At 37.7% G+C, this 18,562-nt stretch overlaps 2 protein-coding genes across 3 annotated transcripts; both read left to right on the top strand.

Annotated features, from left to right (window-relative positions):
• The first annotated feature begins 6,129 nt into the window (after positions 1–6,129).
• HOXC6 (homeobox C6) lies at positions 6,130–8,348 on the top strand. Of its 2 annotated transcripts, none has more exons than XM_030554423.1 (2): positions 6,130–6,595; positions 7,359–8,348. In XM_030554423.1, exons 1-2 carry the CDS (start codon positions 6,196–6,198, stop codon positions 7,673–7,675), a joined length of 717 nt encoding a protein of 238 aa, XP_030410283.1. In that variant the 5' UTR covers positions 6,130–6,195; the 3' UTR covers positions 7,676–8,348. The 2 variants fall into 2 exon arrangements, with proteins under 2 accessions (XP_030410283.1, XP_030410282.1); XM_030554422.1 differs by having other exon boundaries at positions 7,335–8,348.
• A 2,569-nt stretch (positions 8,349–10,917) lies between these two features.
• Positions 10,918–13,080, top strand: HOXC5 (homeobox C5). Its single transcript, XM_030554425.1, has 2 exons — positions 10,918–11,441; positions 12,101–13,080. Exons 1-2 carry the CDS (start codon positions 10,985–10,987, stop codon positions 12,313–12,315), a joined length of 672 nt encoding a protein of 223 aa, XP_030410285.1. The 5' UTR covers positions 10,918–10,984; the 3' UTR covers positions 12,316–13,080.
• Positions 13,081–18,562: the final 5,482 nt, after the last annotated feature.

Here is an 18,562-nt window from a genome sequence, read left to right as displayed (position 1 = left end):
TTCCTGAATTATTATTTTTTACTTGCGACCTAAGATTAAATTTCTGCTTTAGAATCTGCGAACAATGAAATATAAAGCTGCCTATAGTTAATGACAACAATTTTTCATTGTTGAGTTATCCTTCCAGAACGCAATAAAATTGTATTCCTTTTATTTTTAATCCGTACACCGAGCATAAATAGTTGTGTGTCTATATCTATCTATCTATAGATCAAGACACTCTTAATAATTTTAGCTAGTAACCACTGCCCGCGTCAACTCAGTGACGTCATAAATGCAGCTATCTTAAATAGAAAGAAAGAAAGAAAGAAAGAAAGAAAGAAAGAAAGAAAGAAAGAAAGAAAGAAAGAAGCCCACCAAAACATGATAGTAGGGGATATTTTCACTCAACTAGACAGAATAACCAAGCTAAACAATAGTTTTCTAAATGCACAGAGGTGTTAGGAGTTTGCAGTGGTACCTGGCTTTAACATGTAAGGCATGACATACATGCGATGCAGTCTAATGCACTCATTCGTCAAACTAAATAGTAGCTGAGAAATACATTTTCCTGGATCAAATGGAATATGAAACCGTTGTCTGTACTTTTGATTATAAGGGTTTTTTTTTTAGCAATTACACAATGCAACACTCAATCGTTTTGCATTTATCAACACATTGGGGTTTCCCCAGCACTGAGGATGTTTATTCATAAGTGCATTTAATTAGCAAACATTTGACGTAATATTACATTGAAAATTGGATTATATCCATGCATTACTCATCATTACATAGCATGTGAAGGTGCTGAAGCTAACTTTAGCAGCGACATTGTTACTTGGCAATTTAAGACAAAGAGAAGTTCAGTTTCTGCGGAGAGGTTTCGATTCTGGCTTCTTTTGTTGAGGTGCGGGCCCTCAATAAATCTGGCAAGGAAAAAAATACATAAATCCACATATTAGAAATAGTAGTTCAGGCATAATAACCATCTATTTCAGTTGCACTATGAATTCAAATGAATATAAACAAACGCTTAGCAATGTTAGAAAGAACTTCAGACCTTGATAGAAAAAAGGAATAAATTATATAGTGAAATAGATTAATTTATCTTCTCTCCCCCCCCACCTCACCCCCGCCATCTCCCAGTTTCCTGTTTATGAGATATGTGTTTTGACAGTTTCCAGAATTCTGTCTTCTTTTTTTCTGGAAATGCGTGTAGTGATTACAGAATGGCGGTTGTAAACCTGAGAAAACTGTGCTCCTATGTTACCTTAGAACTATTATTTTTCAGTTTTGGAACTAAAGGTTAAATGTTTGCACATGAAACTTTTTGTGTGTGATGAGGATGAGGCGTCAGGCAGGTTCTTTCTTTCTTTCTTTCTTTCTTTCTTTCTTTCTTTCTTTCTTTTTTTCTTTCTTTCTTTCTTTCTTTCTTTCTTTCTTTCTTTCTTTTAAAATAACAATACATTTAAACTTATTTCCATCAGCCATGCAACAAAATTAATAAAATGGCTAGTACATAGCAATGAGTCTTCTAATTATACCAAACTTGGAATGTACTTTGTGGTAAATATAGTCTTTATAACCTGTCTTTAGAGATATTAGACATACTTGCATACAGGACTGAAGAAATTGGGTTTATGTAATAATAATAATAATAATAATAATAATAATAATAATAATAATAATAATAATAATAATAATAATAAATATAAAGTCTTCTAGGAAAGAGGTGAAAATGAAAAAAGAGAGAGCTCTGTTATTGCTAATTATTGCTCTGTGAGTCTTTGTAAAGAAGATGCTTTAAAGTGGCAAATAAACCTGCCATATAGCCTGCCTCTTTCAAAACTATCTGTCTGCGACATTGAAATAAAGTTTAAACAGTCCATCAAGCGCTGAATAGAAAGTATGCAGTAGAAGGATAGATTTCCTCTTCTATTTTAATCAGAAGCGACCAGACTCTTCGTCCTAGGGTTTAATTACTGCAATATAACTAAGGAAAGAAGCGACTCAAAACAATGCAGAACATTTCATGTTGGGAAATAGTGGCCCATGGCGCATATGTGCCAAGTAATCCTCAAACAGATTTTGTTTTTTCTTTCTTTTTTAGAGGAGCTATTTGCAGTAAAAGCAATATTTGACTAGGAAGGCTCGTGCTATAAAAAAAGGGATAAAAAATAATTAGAAGGCAAGAACTCACGTGCGCAATACATGTCAAGTTAAAAAAAGCCAGAGATAACATATATGAGGTGAGATCAGCTAAAATCGGGAAGATATTTAATGACATCACGTGTTTACATCTCCCAACTACAAAATATTCAGCTCAGATATAAATACACACCACCACGCTCTTTACATAGTTTATATTATATATGTGTAAGTGTGTATATATGCGTACTGATACATTCATATTCTACATGTATATATAGGTGTGTACGTGTAGAAAGAATTTCCAGTTTGACTATACACATTTGTTTTATATAATGTATATATAGTATATATAATGCATATACGTACACATATACACATATATAATTAATATATATTCAAAATATAAACTCTTTGTACTCTCTCTCTCTCTCTCTCTCTCTCTCTCTCTCTCTCTCTCACACACACACACACACACACGTGGAATTCTAATATGTGTGTTGAAAATATAAACACTTTCTCTCTTCTCCCACGTACAGAATGCTAAAACTTATATTCATACTGCACAGGCGCATCAAGTAAACACTTCTGACCCATGCTAACTTTTGGTGCATGTTAAAAGCACCCAAATACAACCTGTATTTATGAATAAGCACATTTCTACATCCAGGCAATGCACTGGCTAACAGAGTGTAATTGCTTTTGACTACAATTGTATTATCAGCCTCAACTGGTCATTCTGACTGTACCAAACAACAAACTCATTTCCTCTTAAAACAAACAAACAGACGTCTGAATTTGCATTCAGGATCTAGGCAGAATAGGAACCGGACAGTAGCATTTTATTAAGGCTATAGGGTGTTGGGGCGGGGGGGAGGACGGAACGATTTGGGTTTGTTTCCTTTCAGTAATTAGTGGGGATAGAAAACACATGTGTTGGGATGCATTTTTGAAACCTTTTTCTAAATCAGTTCATCAATTCGCTAATTACAGCTGGGAGAGAGAAAAAAAATCTCCCGATACATATTTTTTTCCTTTTCCCCCCTGTAAACATCAGAGAGGGGAGAGGGGTAAATGTGTGTGTCTGTGTGTGTGTGGGGGGGAGATATGGCTTATGAGAAGTGGATGTTATTTCAGATTTCTGTGGGCTTTTTATTTTCTGGGAACAAAGAGCAACTGCTATTAAAGAACTACTCGAGGACTTGTGCATATTTCCACTGCTGTGTAGCAGTTTTAATAAAACATCTGTTCTTGCTTCTGCTGATGAGTTTACATAATTGTTTGCAGACCAATTTAACCAGAAATAGCCCTAGATATTTCCCTGTACATGTTTTCATGGGGGAAAATAATAAATACCTTTTGCTAGTGACATACCTTGATGAAATACTTTCGAGAAATCCCAATACAGGTTAAAATATAAATTGAATACAAATCTAGTGCATTCAAAATGCTAGACAGGAGTGCAATCAGTAAAACGTAATCTAATGATGCCTCGTTTACATTTGCAGGAGTTTTTCTCCCAAGAAATCTGATTTTCAGGAGGGAGAGCATTCTATTTTAAGTTTCTTTATGGCAGCTGTTTACTGTTCACTATAAATCGACCAGACTTTTAAGCATTGCCCTCTGTTTAGAGAAGTAATAAAGCACTTAACTTTCTCCACTCCTAGTCGCACGGTTATCACACAGGTCTTTAGTACAAGAGCCCCGGAGCACCTATACAAAAATTAATCCCTCCAAACCAAGACTTTCCTTCAAAACTTTAACAAGACTGCTCTTATTATAAATGCATCTTTTTAGGTGAAAGAAGCCACATGAATCACACCCCTATAGGATCATATCTGTATATCTTCCAAGAATTCCTGCTACTTTCAATTTACACTCCAAGTACCTTTGGACCATAAGTAATACATAAGGTAAGGCAACATATCAAGAGGAGGCAAAAGATCTCCATTCATGCATGCATGCATGCATTCATTCAGTTTATTGTACATTGCCCCAGTTTCATATCTGGAAGCAATGCAATGGTTGGTTTCCAAAGTAACCATGGTTTCAAAGGAGATTGTTCTTATAGGACATATACATACATACATCTATTCACAGTTATAATCTATCTAACATATATGTTTCTGCAGACACATGCATCTGCATGTGTATGTGGCTGGGTGTGCAATGTGTCAACGCCAGGGGGATAGCATATGTAGCGTTTTTGTTCCGTTTCGTTTTGTTTCCATAAATCCCCACGTATGACGGCTGGGGAAGAGGGAGAAGGGGAGACAAGAAACCAACCTAAATTTCGTTTTTTTTTGGAAAATACCAGTAAATCTTCACATTGGGCATAATTCGTATATCTGTACCAGGCTGGTCACAAGTTAAGCACTGTGGAGTGGAAGCCCAACTATGGTCAGCAACAAGGCACATGTGCTAAATAACCTGGTGTATACTTGCAGCTGTCTTCTTTTTTGGTTAGAAACTTTATTTTATTTTCCTAGTGACACTCAAGGGAAGCCTTAATGTTATAGAAGATGAATACACGAGCTTTTTTTTTTCCAGTTGTAGTCTCGTTTATGGCTTTATTGCCCACCATTGATTACTTTGCTTTGTTACACAGAGGAAAAAGATAATAAAATCCTTTGGCATCCGGGTTCCTGTTATAGCTGGGGGGGAAATATAGCTTTCCCCCTCTTCCTTGTCAACTAAAATCTTTTAGGGGAGACATAGCTAAAAAGAAATTCAGTATATTGAGTAATAGCAAGAAAACACCTTCAGATGTTCGAATTTTTACCCTGCAACTTTCAGTCTGCGTCTCACCAGACCACTCTACACAAATCCTAAATTTAAAATAAAATGTGTACGTGAAGAAAAAGGCCAAGGGTTTCCTGGCATAATTGAATTTTTAAATAGCCAGCCACGAGAATGATGAATATACCTTGCAATATTTACAGATCAGCAGGTATGTTTTACATTTAAGGAGCAATTTATGGGACTGGATTGAAATTAAAATTAGATTAGCTGCCTTCATTTCAATTAGTCCTAGGTGCAATTCACCAAGAGAAGAGATAATATAATCCTGTTTAATCTAACTAAATATTTGCAAAGGAAGTTTCCTAAATCTGTTGTAAATATCTGAAACCATAAATTTCTGTAAACGTAAACACGAGGTGCTGTCCTCAACCAATACCTCAAAATGTACTTAAATTGCAAATAGGAAAAGTGTGAGTTTTGTTGTGGTTCCTGTTGAAAATGTAAATATATTCTAACAGTACAAACTATTGAAAATTGCAAGGGAAATATTCAGGACAGGAATGTCAAACTGCACTAAAAGAGAACATCTAACTTCCAGACTAACGTGAATTCGGAATGTTGTCTTTTTTTACTGCAACTTCCTTCCAAATCCATAGTTCAGGAATGCTCTAAAAGCCACATTATCAGTTGAGCAGTCGCCATGTTTTTTTTCTTTTTGCTCCCTTTATGTGACATTTTCTCATAAAGAACACAACCACTTGATTCCATAATATTGACCAATGCTCCATGAGAAAACGAAGAAAGATGGATAATTTATGAATTAATATTCTGTGGGCACTTGAGAGGTATTACTTTGAATTCTGGGCTATTTTGTTATCAGATATCAGGAAACCATAAAAAATTCTGTGCTTCAAAAGCTGAGTGTTCAAAAAAAAATAAAAGAGAGCGAGCGAGAGAGAGAAAGTTAGATTTGATTATGAAATTTCAAATTTAATTCAGATGTGTTTTTTCCCTAAGAGTACTCCCCTTCAAAATCTCCCCTCACACACTTAATATTTTCTCTCCTTCTTCTAAGCCATCTTATATTTAGAATTTTCAAGACTTACTTTCAATGCATACTTAGTTTCAACTGGGGAATCAACACAAGCAAAAGCAATTTTTCCCTTTCTTGACATCTAGCTTCCTATTGGCTCAAATCAGGTCAGCTGACTTTGTCATTTTGTCTGTCCTGGAGTAGAGCCTTCCCTATAACAATCTAGTTCAGACTACAAACTGGAGACAGAAATAAATATTAAAGAAATCATACACCCAGGTATAGAGGAAGATATGAATTCCTATTTTACAAACCCATCGTTATCTTGCCATCTAACCAGTGGCCAAGATGTGCTACCCAATGTAGCTCTCAATTCAACGGCTTATGACCCCGTCAGGCATTTTTCTACCTATGGAGCAGCCGTTGCTCAAAACCGGATTTACTCTTCTCCTTTTTATTCACCGCAAGATAATGTTGTGTTTAGTTCCAGCCGAGGACCATATGACTATGGATCTAATGCTTTTTACCAAGAAAAAGACATGCTTTCTAGCTGCAGGCAAAATTCTATGGGACACAATACACAGACTTCAATTGCACAGGATTTTACCAGTGACCAAAACAGGAACACTTCGCAAGAACAAAAAACTAGCATTCAAATATATCCATGGATGCAGCGCATGAACTCCCACAGTGGTAAGTTTTACAGCTTGGAGATATAAATTAAATAAACTGAACCATCTTTACGACCATCTCCCTAGCAGAACAGCCTCCGCTACTTTTTATGGCCCCATAAAAACAATAATATAGCTCCTTCACAGTTGCCGCTACAGGCCTTTTATTTGTTAAGTTGTTGCAGGCAAATATGGCTTGTTATGCTCTTTCTAATTAAAAGACTTCGAGAGTGTAAAATATCTATAATAAAGTGCAGTGAGCTCTGCTTTGGAGTTAAGCACAAAATATTACTTGGGTAAGATAAGTTTTAATGATAGGTGAGTAAGTCCATTGTTTGTTGGGACGGGAGGATATGTAAAAAGAATCCCTCCTTGTGACAGATTTCTCCATGGGAATTTATGAAATTTGTGTTGCTAAGAGGAAGAGTCTATTTCTAGTAATTAAGGCAACACCTAGTTTTCTTTTCTCCCTCTCTGTCTCTCTCTCTTTAGTTTTTTTGGGGGAAATAATTAAAGCAAGACTCTCCAAAGCTTTGCAAGGAGTAGCATGCCTAGATTAGAAACCATTTGTGCTGCAGGGGCTGAGTGTGATAACTTGAATCTGGGTAAACAGGAGCTAAGAACTGGGGAGGAAGGGGGGGGTTGACAATAGGGATGTAGGATGGAGGGGAGGGGGTTGAAGGGGAATCGATTTTGTGATTGCAGTGATCAAAATAGATATGTCTTCACTAAGGTATATATGTATCACTAATTAGTTTTAGTTTGCTTTGTTTCTGAATCCCTAGGAGTCGGCTATGGAGCGGATCGTAGAAGGGGTCGCCAGATCTATTCCCGCTACCAGACCCTGGAACTGGAAAAGGAATTCCACTTCAACCGCTACTTGACAAGGCGGAGGAGGATTGAGATCGCCAATGCACTTTGCCTAACGGAGCGTCAGATCAAAATCTGGTTCCAGAACAGGAGGATGAAATGGAAAAAAGAAAGTAACTTGAGTTCCACTCTGTCTGGGGGAGGCGGCGCAGGCGCTGGGGCAGCTGCAGATAGCTTGGGTGCAAAGGAAGAGAAGCGAGAAGAGACAGAGGAGGAAAAGCAAAAGGAGTGAAAATTGACGGCTCAGCCCCTCATGCCCCCCCCACACTCCCCACCCTCACCCCTATCCAAATACACGCTATATTTATCACTGGCACAAGTTATATGTTTGGCTACATTAAAAAAAATTAAGAGCCAAACGTGGACATGAAAGACAGACCTTCCCCCCCATTCACCCTCCACTCCCCAATATTCAGTTCATAACTTGCTCCACAATCCCTTCTAGGTTTTGACTATTAACCCTCACTTAGCCCCCATCTTGCCTATTTATCTAACTTTGAACACAGTTTTCTTCCTAAAAAGAAATTGGCTTGCAGGAGGCAGAACACCCTGTAGTGTTGCCTAGTTGTGTTGGGATGATCCTTGTAAGATGGACTCTGTGCAGTTATCTTATTATTATTATCATCCAGAAAACGAGTTTCCCACCATGTTGAAAATAATTCCCTGAAATCTCTTTCCACCTAAATATAGCATTTTCAAGAGTAACCTAATTGTATTTAAACAATACCTGGGCTCATCATTGCAAACTGTGACAGTTTATGTGTGAATATTTTTAGCTGTATTTGTGGTATTTGTATTTATATTTATGTTTAGCACTGTAATGTTCAACAGTATAAAGTGAATGGAGGTCTATAGCAGTAGGAAAAAAATATCTTGTGTTACACCCTCTCATGTATAAAGATCATGTCCAGAGGACTATTGTTGAGTATTTAATAAAACTGAATATTATTTTTAAAGTTTACAGACTGGCCTCTGAGATTCAGTTGGAACCCCTCATGTTGATAACAGCCTGTTAGAAAGTTCACTTATTTTCTGTGTGTTTTTCCTAACAATCAAATTCCTTTATCCTTCCCTACACATACACACACACACTCACACCCCTCCTCCATACTTCTCTCATTCAAAATTATTCCAGAAGAGGAACTCTGCATTTTGTTTTCTCTCCTTTATTTAGTCTTGTTATTGTATTGTTAAAGGGCATTACAAATCTGTGCCATACCTCTCGCTTCCTGATTAAAAAAAATGAATTTCCAGAGTTCAAATAGTATTTTTATTGCCGTTCTCATCAGGCAATTCACAGGTCACAGAATGTTTGTTGTTGTTATTCAATAAATAAACAAACACCTGCATTTGAAATTGCTGATGAACACCTAGCTTTAAGCAATCACACACTTTCCCAGACTTACTTAGACCATTTTTATAGAAAAGCTGGCACTCAGGAGAGGGTAATTGACAATATCATACCATGAAACAAACAATGCTAATATTACACTACGGTGTATTGCAGACATATAATACGTTACGAAGGCTTTAACACAACTTATATTTTATATCCTCTGTCGTATACTCAGTACAAAGGCATTTACCAGTGGTACGAACATTCTGTATCTAACACATATGGTGGTACGTTAGGGGCATATCTTTCCTGGAAGCCCCACCACACTCTCAGAGTTTGTCTTAAACAACCAGGATTCAGTTGAATTCGGTTGAAATCAAAAGATAAGGGCCGTTTTATAATCCCATAATTTGCTTATTTTCCACCTCCGCTTGTATACGTTACTTAAAACGGCATAAGAAGGGAGAGCAAAATATGCATTTACCAAACAATAGTCTGGCTACACAGTCAAGAAAACAGGACGGTTAAAAAGAAATAAAACAAACTGTTGTTTCCCTGGTCTGCATTTTAATAGAAAAATTAGAAGTGTATATATATATGAACTGTCATAACATTTAAAGCAACAAACCTTGAAATAGATTTTAATGGTTGTCGTTGTGTGTATATTACAACACGCAAGTATCCTAGTCTAAAGGCAGTCTAGCAAAAGGAATCATATTTTAATGCAATCACTTAACTAAATACCCTTGAAAGGAGATTTGCTTTTCAGTAAGCATCAAGCACAGGTCTCCCTACTTCTTCAAGCTGTAATCTGCAGTGGTAAAGGTAATAGAAATTGTAAACTTTCGGTCATTACTGTAGATACATGACAGAAACAACCCATGCTTAACACTTCAGAGCTTTCTTTTTCACATATAAAGAAGATAAGGCATTGTACGTGTTTATTTCATTCACCTAAGCCATGAAATATTTATGGGAGGGAACTTCATGGGATTCACTGACACCGAACACGTACACTGATATTAACACATCACAACGCACACAGAGAGATACACAGAGCTAGAGTGAGTATAATATATATGATGTATGTATATATAATATGCAGCTCTACACAGCAAATGTGAATATATATATTCAAATCTGCTGTGTATAGCTGCATATTACAGGAGATTTAGATGATAAATCATATGTGCATTCATATGTACAATGTATACATATATGCAATATATACAATATATGTATACAGTATATATTATATATGTAATGTATTGTATATATATATTACACACAGTACAATGTAATGTATATTACACAATACATGCATCGTGTGTAATATATATTACACACAATACATTACATATATTATATAATATATATGTATGTGTGTATATATGTATGAACTAATTGATATATTATTCTAACAAAATAAAATATAGCGGCTAACAGTTCACACTAACGCGTTTTGTGAATTAGAAATCCTAAAGCGTTTCGGTTTACAGTAAATACACAAACATATCTATAATAATATAGACGTGCATACACATACATATGAACCCCCTTCCCACCCAAACACAGCTATATGCGTGTGTTTCTCTAAAAATGCATATAAACCACACGTTGCTATTATAGCCACATAATATATGTGCACAAAGAAAATAAAGAGAAAACATATTATGGCCTGTATCTAAAGATATTTCGCACCACTGGCATTATCCCACACAAAGGCAGGAAAATATGTCCACGTCCGTCTCTGAATCTCTGTCAACATATAATTAGCCAAATCTTCCATTTCTTAAAAGGCAAAATACTTTCATATGTTGGCCACCCTACACCCAAGCTCAATGTACACACTGAGGGGGCATGGGAAGTCGTATTTTATGAAGCGTTGTACCACAAGCCTAGCACCAGGTGACGCTATAGTCTCGTTGTCTTGGTTTTTACTTGGGGCCTTTAGTTTGCTTTGCCAACATATCAGATACGTTTCACAGGCTTCCATCAATAACCTCCTGGGGTCATCAAGCCAAATTTATGACTGGCCAACACAGTCACGTGATTCTATTTAAACATGCCATATTTGGGCAGCGCACATAGAATAAAGAAAGAAGAATCTCCACCTATAAATTCTGCACTTTAGAGAACAAAAAACCCCCTGAACTTCAAAGGGCCACAAATCAAGCCTAATCAAAAGGGTGCAAAAAATCCGACATGAGTTCTTACGTAGCCAATTCGTTCTATAAGCAAAGTCAAAATGCTCCTGCCTATACCATGCAAAGTTATGGGAATTATGGATCTGTGTCTGAGGTTCAGTCATCCAGGTATTGCTACAGTGGGCTGGATCTAAGCATCACATTCCCATCCTCTGGTTCTTCCAACTCTCTGAACGGTTTGGACATGTCTTCAAGCCCTAGAACTAACCCCGACCGACCTTCCTGTACAGTCATGGGTTCTTCAGGGCACTCTCTAGCCAGAGACGACCAGACTCCTCTAAACCCAGGAATTTACAGTCAGAAGGCTGGTAACACGGCGTTGGAGGACAGATCTAAGAGCATTGGCGAGATCAAAGCGGAGCCGGTGCAAACTACACAACAAGGAACGCAACAACTGCAGCAGCAGCAACCACCACAAATATATCCGTGGATGACCAAACTACACATGAGCCATGGTAAACTTTCACTTCTTGATTTTGTTTCACAGGATTTGCCTTGGTTTTATAGGCCATACGGGGCAAATAATAAAAAAAACCTAAGGTCGTAAATTTTACGACTAAGGCATCAATTGCTCGTAAAACTGTCCACTAAAAGGCTTAGAGGCTATATACGCCCAAATTTATGACAGCATAATTGGATCATAGAAACAAAACGTGTATAAAAGGCAATATTCCAATTTTTTGGAGGGGGTTTTAAAAATACACACGTTCTTTTAGGCTTCTCTTTAAAAAATATTAAATAAAAAAAACATATAAAAAGTCATCCCGTCTATATAGACTTGCTTTTTCTCCTTCCACCCTCTCGAGGAGAGAAATCCAGCCCATGAAAATATATTCCCCTCTTTTGCACACTTTCTTAATGTTTAACAGGGAACAGGTTCTCTTCTGGGCAGTCTGCATACGTTTGATCTTTAAAGAAAACCCAAACAAACTTTAATCTGAAGGTGTTTATAACAAGAGAAGCTACATGGTGACCCTGGCCAAACCTTGATGTCTTAGGCAGATATAATTGTCCTGGGCATAACCAAGGGGACTTATTTATATTCTGTTGTGTTATTATTTATTTTTGAAACATAATTGTTTTGGCTTTTCATGTGGTGTCTTTTATTTTCCAGAAACAGATGGCAAACGTTCCAGAACTAGCTATACTCGCTACCAAACTCTGGAACTAGAAAAAGAATTTCATTTCAACAGATACCTCACACGCCGGAGGCGCATAGAAATTGCCAACAACCTGTGCTTAAACGAAAGGCAAATCAAAATCTGGTTTCAGAACCGGAGAATGAAGTGGAAGAAAGATTCCAAATTGAAAAGCAAAGATTCTCTCTAAGGAGCAGGATGACTCTCTAAAGAGAGAGTCAGCAAATATTTACATGAGTTTTGTTGTAATCTACCTTCGGAAAACTTTTCTTTTTAGGGTGGGGAGGGGGTCGTATAGCTGAATGGACTGTGTTACATACCCTCACAAATCCATCAGACAAAGGAGTTATCTTATTAGTATGCAAAAACCTTCTCTTCGCTTCATGCAGAATTTAGTGTATAGTTCTTTAGATTGTTACTCAATGTTCTAACCTGTACGTTCTGGGGGGCGGGAGGGGCTTTAGTAATAATATTGCTCAAAAACAATCCGCAGAACTAATGGGTTATATTCTATCAGTGCTATGATAATAATAGCAACAACTACAATAATAAGCTGCCTAAGGGAGAGAAAAAAGACGCAAAGTAAGTTGTCTAAAGTCACAGAATCTTCCTTAACTATCTGCTTAACCTTAATAGGAGAAGGAAAAAATGCTGATATATTTACTGTATGTAAATTAACCTCTGTATCCTGGAGTTCTACGTAAAAGACCTGACATCTCCACTTTTACTTTCGGAAGTCTAAAAGAGAAATGTTTACCTTGTCCGTGGATTGGGTATATCCACAGCTTGTTTCCTAGATGCACTTGTCCTCAAACATGGCAAAAACTCTGAGACGAGTTGTTTTTGTTTGTTGGTTTGTTTTGTTCGGACTTAGAATTCATTATTTTTTATTATTTGCATATGAAAAGAAAGGACTGGACTATGAAATAATCGGCCTGAGCAATCATCCGAAATATCTGTGCAGAAGAGTAAAGCATGTGGGGGAAATGAATTATCTGGACCTAATATTATTGTGTATTTATTTGTTGCGTAATTAATGTAGATTTGCTAAATGCTAAAAATATATAAAAAGCAAAAATTTGTACATCTTTGTTTAAATGTAGTCCATTTTAATAACTTGTTTTCAATAATGTACTCCGTATATTTATTGGTTGCAGTTTCATATGTGAAAGACCATGGAACTTATATTTTGTCATATTAAATAAACACTAAATAATACAAAACTTTGGCGTGCCAGCTGAGATAACCCCTTTGTGCTGATTTTCCTTCTTAGAGCTGTATTCAGTCCTGCTTCTAGTTTGCTTAAAAATCTCTCTGGAGATAACAGGGGCAGAATGAGGGGTCCATTTCCTTACTGTAAACTTATGTACCTCGACCCAAAGAAGCTTTGAGTTATGTGTGCTTTTCAGTTATGAGGTTTTCTGGTTGTAGAGGGCTAGATAGAACCAGCTCTGAGCAAAGTGCAGCACTGCTGTTACTTCCAACATACAAATATTATGGCAGCTTTGGCTCCTTCTTCTAAACCAAATGAACTCCTTTTGGAGTCTATATTCATTTTCCCCAACTGACAGATGGCTTCTTCTGCCAGGAATCTAGTTTTCAAAGACTCCCCCAAATATATAGTTCAGAGAAAATACCGATCCCAAAACAGCCCAGTTTATACCCCTAAACACTCTTTAAAGAGATTGGGAAGCAGCTTAAGAACACTCAGGCACAAGTCCCATTGGTTTAAATGGATGTGTTGCATGAGTTGGGGTCTGTACAGTGATATGTACCTTTTAGTGGCTATAGGCTATAGGCCGTATCCAATGCCCATTGAAATCCATGGTAAAACTACCATTGACTGAAGTGGGAGCAGAATGAGGCCCATATTCGAATAGAGGTTCAGGGTGAAATTCTGGCTCCACTGAAAACCAATGGCAAAATTGCCATTGATTTCAGTGGGGCCAGGATTTCACCCGCAAGGTTTAAAGTGGGAGTTTAGGGTAGACTTCTTATTTTTAACCTGCTCTTTGTTAAAGTTACTTTGTCTTTAGGATTCCACAGGATTTGAGCACAACATGACATTTTCTTTGGTAATTAAAAACATACAGAAAAGCTCGATACTTTAAAAAAATGTATTTAGAACTACTGTTTTCCAATCCCGATTATTATTACTATAATTATTATTGTTTAACGTGATTGGCCTAATTTAGTATTCTTGAAGTTTGTTTTGTCTGTCTGTCTGTCTATCTATCTATCTATGCACACACACATGCATACAGACAGACAGATATACATATACACACATATACAAACACATGCATATATACAATTATGTGTGTGTATGTATGTGTGTATATATATGTATTAGTGTGTGTATACAAACATGTATTTGTCTATTACTGTGTATACACACACACTATACGTATAGACAACACACACTACTAAGGTCATCCCTGATGTGTCTTGAGAGCTATTTACAGTAGAAACAAATGCTTGAAGAAGCCAATAGCTCCATAAAACTTTATAGCATTTCCTTTACACATTTCAAACAATGGAACAATTTCCTGAACCTGGAAACAAAAGTTTATTTTAGTGGTCGCCTGGAAGTCTTTAAAGGTACAATTAGTAGAGCGTGCTCAAATGTGGAGTGTCTGTATGGCATTCTTATTAAACATGGAGTTAGGACCCTACCTCTTCCTGGTGTTTTTATGTATTTATTCATTATTAGGCAAGTTACAAATATCAAACAATGCTTTCAGAAAGGCTGTGACATTTAATTTTACTGTCATTTAACAGTTCATTGAAAATTCCTTTTATTTTTCTGGAAGAACTGTCATTTCCCCGTTCATTACAGTGAAATACTGCTAAGCAAATCAAAACTAGGTTTGTAAATTTCTTTCTGCCTGAACCAGTTTTAGCTTAACGCTCTGGCCCTCTGACTCTGTGGGCCTTGGGTAATTACAAATAGAATAATAGGGTCTTTTAACCATTCCTTTTAGGTTTTTATTTTCTACCCATGCTGTGTAAATCTATTGAGAAATTGCTCAAGCATAGAAAATAATTTGGCGTATACTGGTGGCCGTTCACTAAGTAGTTCTGTATCTAGTCTTGGTCTCCTTTCTCTTAAACACTGTATCTGTTAAATCGTCAACAACATTTTCCCTTCCTCCTTCAGCGGTAAACTGTCAAGAAACAGTTAGACTTGACAGTTAAGGGTTAACAAAATCAGATCCATTTTTGCTGTAGCTAAGGGAGGAGTGGATTTTGCTGGTTCTGCTTTCTTGTAGCTGCTTCTTTTTTAAACCCAACACATACAACTCCAAACTTTTTCATTGCCACAGTGCGAAGCAACAGTGTAGTTATTTATGATTAATTAGGTTAATCCTGACTTTCCGGGGGGAGGAGGCATGAATTTATTTCAATCCCTCTTTTTCTTTAACGAGTCATGTTCCAGGACTGATTCATTTTTGATTGTTGTTTTTTGCTGCTTTCTTGAGAGGTTTTGTTTTTCCTGTCTGCCTCTCAATCCTTTCCCAAAGATCGCTGTAAAACCGAGAAGGAAATAAAAAATGACTTACCTTTCCCCTGTCATCCGTGTCAACTCAGTGTGAACTTAAAATGGCCTCAAAAAAAAAAAACCACAGACCAAAGTTCCATTTTTTTATAAAAAAAATCCTGCATTATTATTACTATTAACATCATCATTATTATTGAGCAAAGGGCTTTTAGTTTAACTGAGAACATGAGAACATTAGCAGAAATACTCATGGCTTCTATGTGAATTTAGTAGTTTAAAACTTTTGAAGGTTATTTATGTGGATGGCCCTAAGCAAAAGCCCTGAATGGCTCTCAGAGAACACGTGATGTCATTAAACTAAGTTTTATGGTTTGGGGGAGCTGACAAACCCACAATATATTTACATCATATATAATCTTAACTGTCCACCATCGCAGCTGCTAGAGCTGTTTAATGCTGGGACAGTGGGACAAGGCATTTAGTGTGGATTACGGCGTCTCAGACTGCTGTTAGTGAAGGTACATCTTACCAAATGGATCCCAAGCGATCTCAGTAAGTTAATTTCCGCCCCCCCCCTTCTCTCTCGCTTTCTGGGGAAAAAAAATCCATTGCATCCAGTGAGTCTTATTAAAATAGAGCGTTAAACTCTGATGGGCACAGAATTCTGTAGATACTGTGAGGGGGGAGGGCTTTTCTTCTTTTACTGTATGGCAAACTAGTGTGTATGTCGTTTTAAAGTGATATAGAAGGCGTACAGGGCGAGCAGCAGTGAGGAATCTTATCTAGAAGGAATATCAGACACTCTCCCTCTTTCCCCAGGGCTTGTGGAAATAAGATAAGGCCAGAAAGCTCCATATATTACTGGTTAAGCAGAGACATTTCACCCCCCCACCCCTATCCTACCCCACTCTAGCTGTAGACAATAAAATACTTGAAGAAAGTGAAAGGTGGAGGATTGGGGTTTTGATTCTCCTCCTCCTTTTGGTTTTAAAACTCTGATCAGATAGTTTCGGCTCCTGTGTGAGTTGTTGTTGTTTGTTGTTGTTGTTGTTTTTAAATCTTTTTTTTTAAAGGAACACAGTATAGAGTTTGCTTTTTTAAAAAAACGTTACTGGGTGGTGAAGTGCATGCGCATTGCTGTGGGGGGGAGGTTGAGCTGGAAAGAGATCTGGAAGTCTGACTTCTGTAGTCCTTTGATGCTGTTGGCAGGTGTGTAGAGGAAGGCATGAACTCAGAGCTATGCAGGGATTGGAACTAGGCCGAAGAATTTGTAAACTTTCCGTCGCAGATAAGGACTAAGGCTATAAGAGACGTGGCATTTTTTCTTCTTCAGAAGAATGATATGATCAGATTACACAAGGTGCCATTAATGCAATCCCTGCTTCTCTCTGTTTGTGTTCCCCCCCTCCACAACCAGGAGATGTTGCTCTTATTCCTCGAGTGTCCTTGGGTTAATGTAACAATATACCTCCAGCGGATAGGTTTCAAACTCCAGCAATGCAGTCTCTAAATGTTCAATCGAAAATGGGGCAGGCCAGAGTCCAGACACCTGTCTGGAGCACTGTTTGAGTGTAGAGAAATAGATTGGTGTTTGGGTGGTTTGCATTCAGTATTGTTTGCAACACACCTAGGCAATGGTAGTGTTGGGAATGTAGGGCCGGGCCTCATATTTGAAATCTAACCACAAAGACTATATTATATGCAAAGTTAGACATGTCATATTCACTGAATAGGGGGGGAGAGGAGAATCAGGAAATGTAGCAGTGACTGGTAAATACGTAAGAATCCCTGCCTCGGATACTGCTTGTGTTGTCTCAACTGTACTTCCAGAGAGCGTCTTGGTTTGTTTACATATCACGTTTCCCCCCTAGTTCATACAATTGGCTACCTAGCACTGAGTACTCTGGATCTTAGAGTCAAGAGAAGTGTGTCATCCCAGAAATAACTGCTACTCGCCTTGTTTTATTGACATCCAAGTCGCGATCGAACGACCCTCGTGTTAAACAGCGAAGTGAAAAGAGGATTTCTCTAGTTCAAAGAAAAGGAAGGAGGGCGGTGTGTGGGGGGGATCTGTCTGTGAAGCGGACGGGTGTGTGCGTGTGAAGATATAAAATGTTTTGTTGCGCTTAAAACAGAGACGGTGCAAGGTGAAAGTATAGGGCCGGATATCCCAGGAGCTCAGCTCCCGTTTAGATGCCTAAATGTGGGAATTGGACTTTCAGAAATGTTCAGCATCCGGTAGATTCCTTTGAGAACAATGGAGAATCACGCTCACAAACACTCACTTAAGAACAATCTGAGGAAACCTCATTATTCTCAATAGTTTCCTGAGAGCTGATCTCTGACCCAAAAAAGCCCAATTCTGCATTCTCTGCACCCTGCAAAGAAACCAGTGGAGTTTTTGTGGAGTTGGGGAGAAAAGGAGGATCCTTCCCAGTAAGCTTTAGAGTCTTTGTCCTCCAAACTTTCATGAAAAAGGTGTTCCTGGGGAAAATGAGGAGTTCCTCCAAGCAAACAGCCTTCATTGTCATTAGTGATTTGAAAATCGGGACACTCTGTATCCTGGGAGAGTTGTAACCTCTGTCCCTTTACAGGAAAGCAAGCAGAATTGTGACCATAGGCCCCTGTGTATACATAGCCCAGATACCTTCAAGTGGGTGTTGTTGATGTTACTTATGGTCTTTATAAGATGCTTCCCAAGTCTTTGGCCTGAAATCCAGGCTCTGATCCCACCCATACAACTCAGCGACAACATCCCACTAGACTTCCAGGAGATTCAGGCCTAAATACTCGTTGTTACCTAGTTATTTATGTCGCGATAAACAGCAACTCTTGCTGAGTCCCTCAGTAAGGTTCTCAGTTAACTTAACACAATGGAGCCGTATTCTGTACCCTCTTCACACCAGAGTAAATGATGAATCTTTCCGGATTTGCA

Source organism: Gopherus evgoodei, chromosome 3 (assembly GCF_007399415.2).
Source record: "Gopherus evgoodei ecotype Sinaloan lineage chromosome 3, rGopEvg1_v1.p, whole genome shotgun sequence".
Lineage (NCBI taxonomy): Eukaryota > Metazoa > Chordata > Testudines > Testudinidae > Gopherus > Gopherus evgoodei.
Note: the sequence above shows the minus strand (reverse complement) of the source record. Positions and strands in the feature narration are given on the sequence as shown.

What these genes read in the sequence shown, in the direction of transcription:
- HOXC5 (XM_030554425.1), top strand. Translation starts at nt 10,985, where the DNA reads ATGAGTTCTTACGTAGCCAATTCGTTCTATAAGCAAAGTCAAAATGCT. An exon ending in CAAACTACACATGAGCCATG is followed by an intron (nt 11,442 to 12,100) that starts GTAAACTTTCAC and finishes TTTATTTTCCAG; the next exon opens with AAACAGATGGCAAACGTTCC.
- HOXC6 (XM_030554422.1), top strand. Translation starts at nt 6,196, where the DNA reads ATGAATTCCTATTTTACAAACCCATCGTTATCTTGCCATCTAACCAGT. An exon ending in GCGCATGAACTCCCACAGTG is followed by an intron (nt 6,596 to 7,334) that starts GTAAGTTTTACA and finishes AATTAGTTTTAG; the next exon opens with TTTGCTTTGTTTCTGAATCC.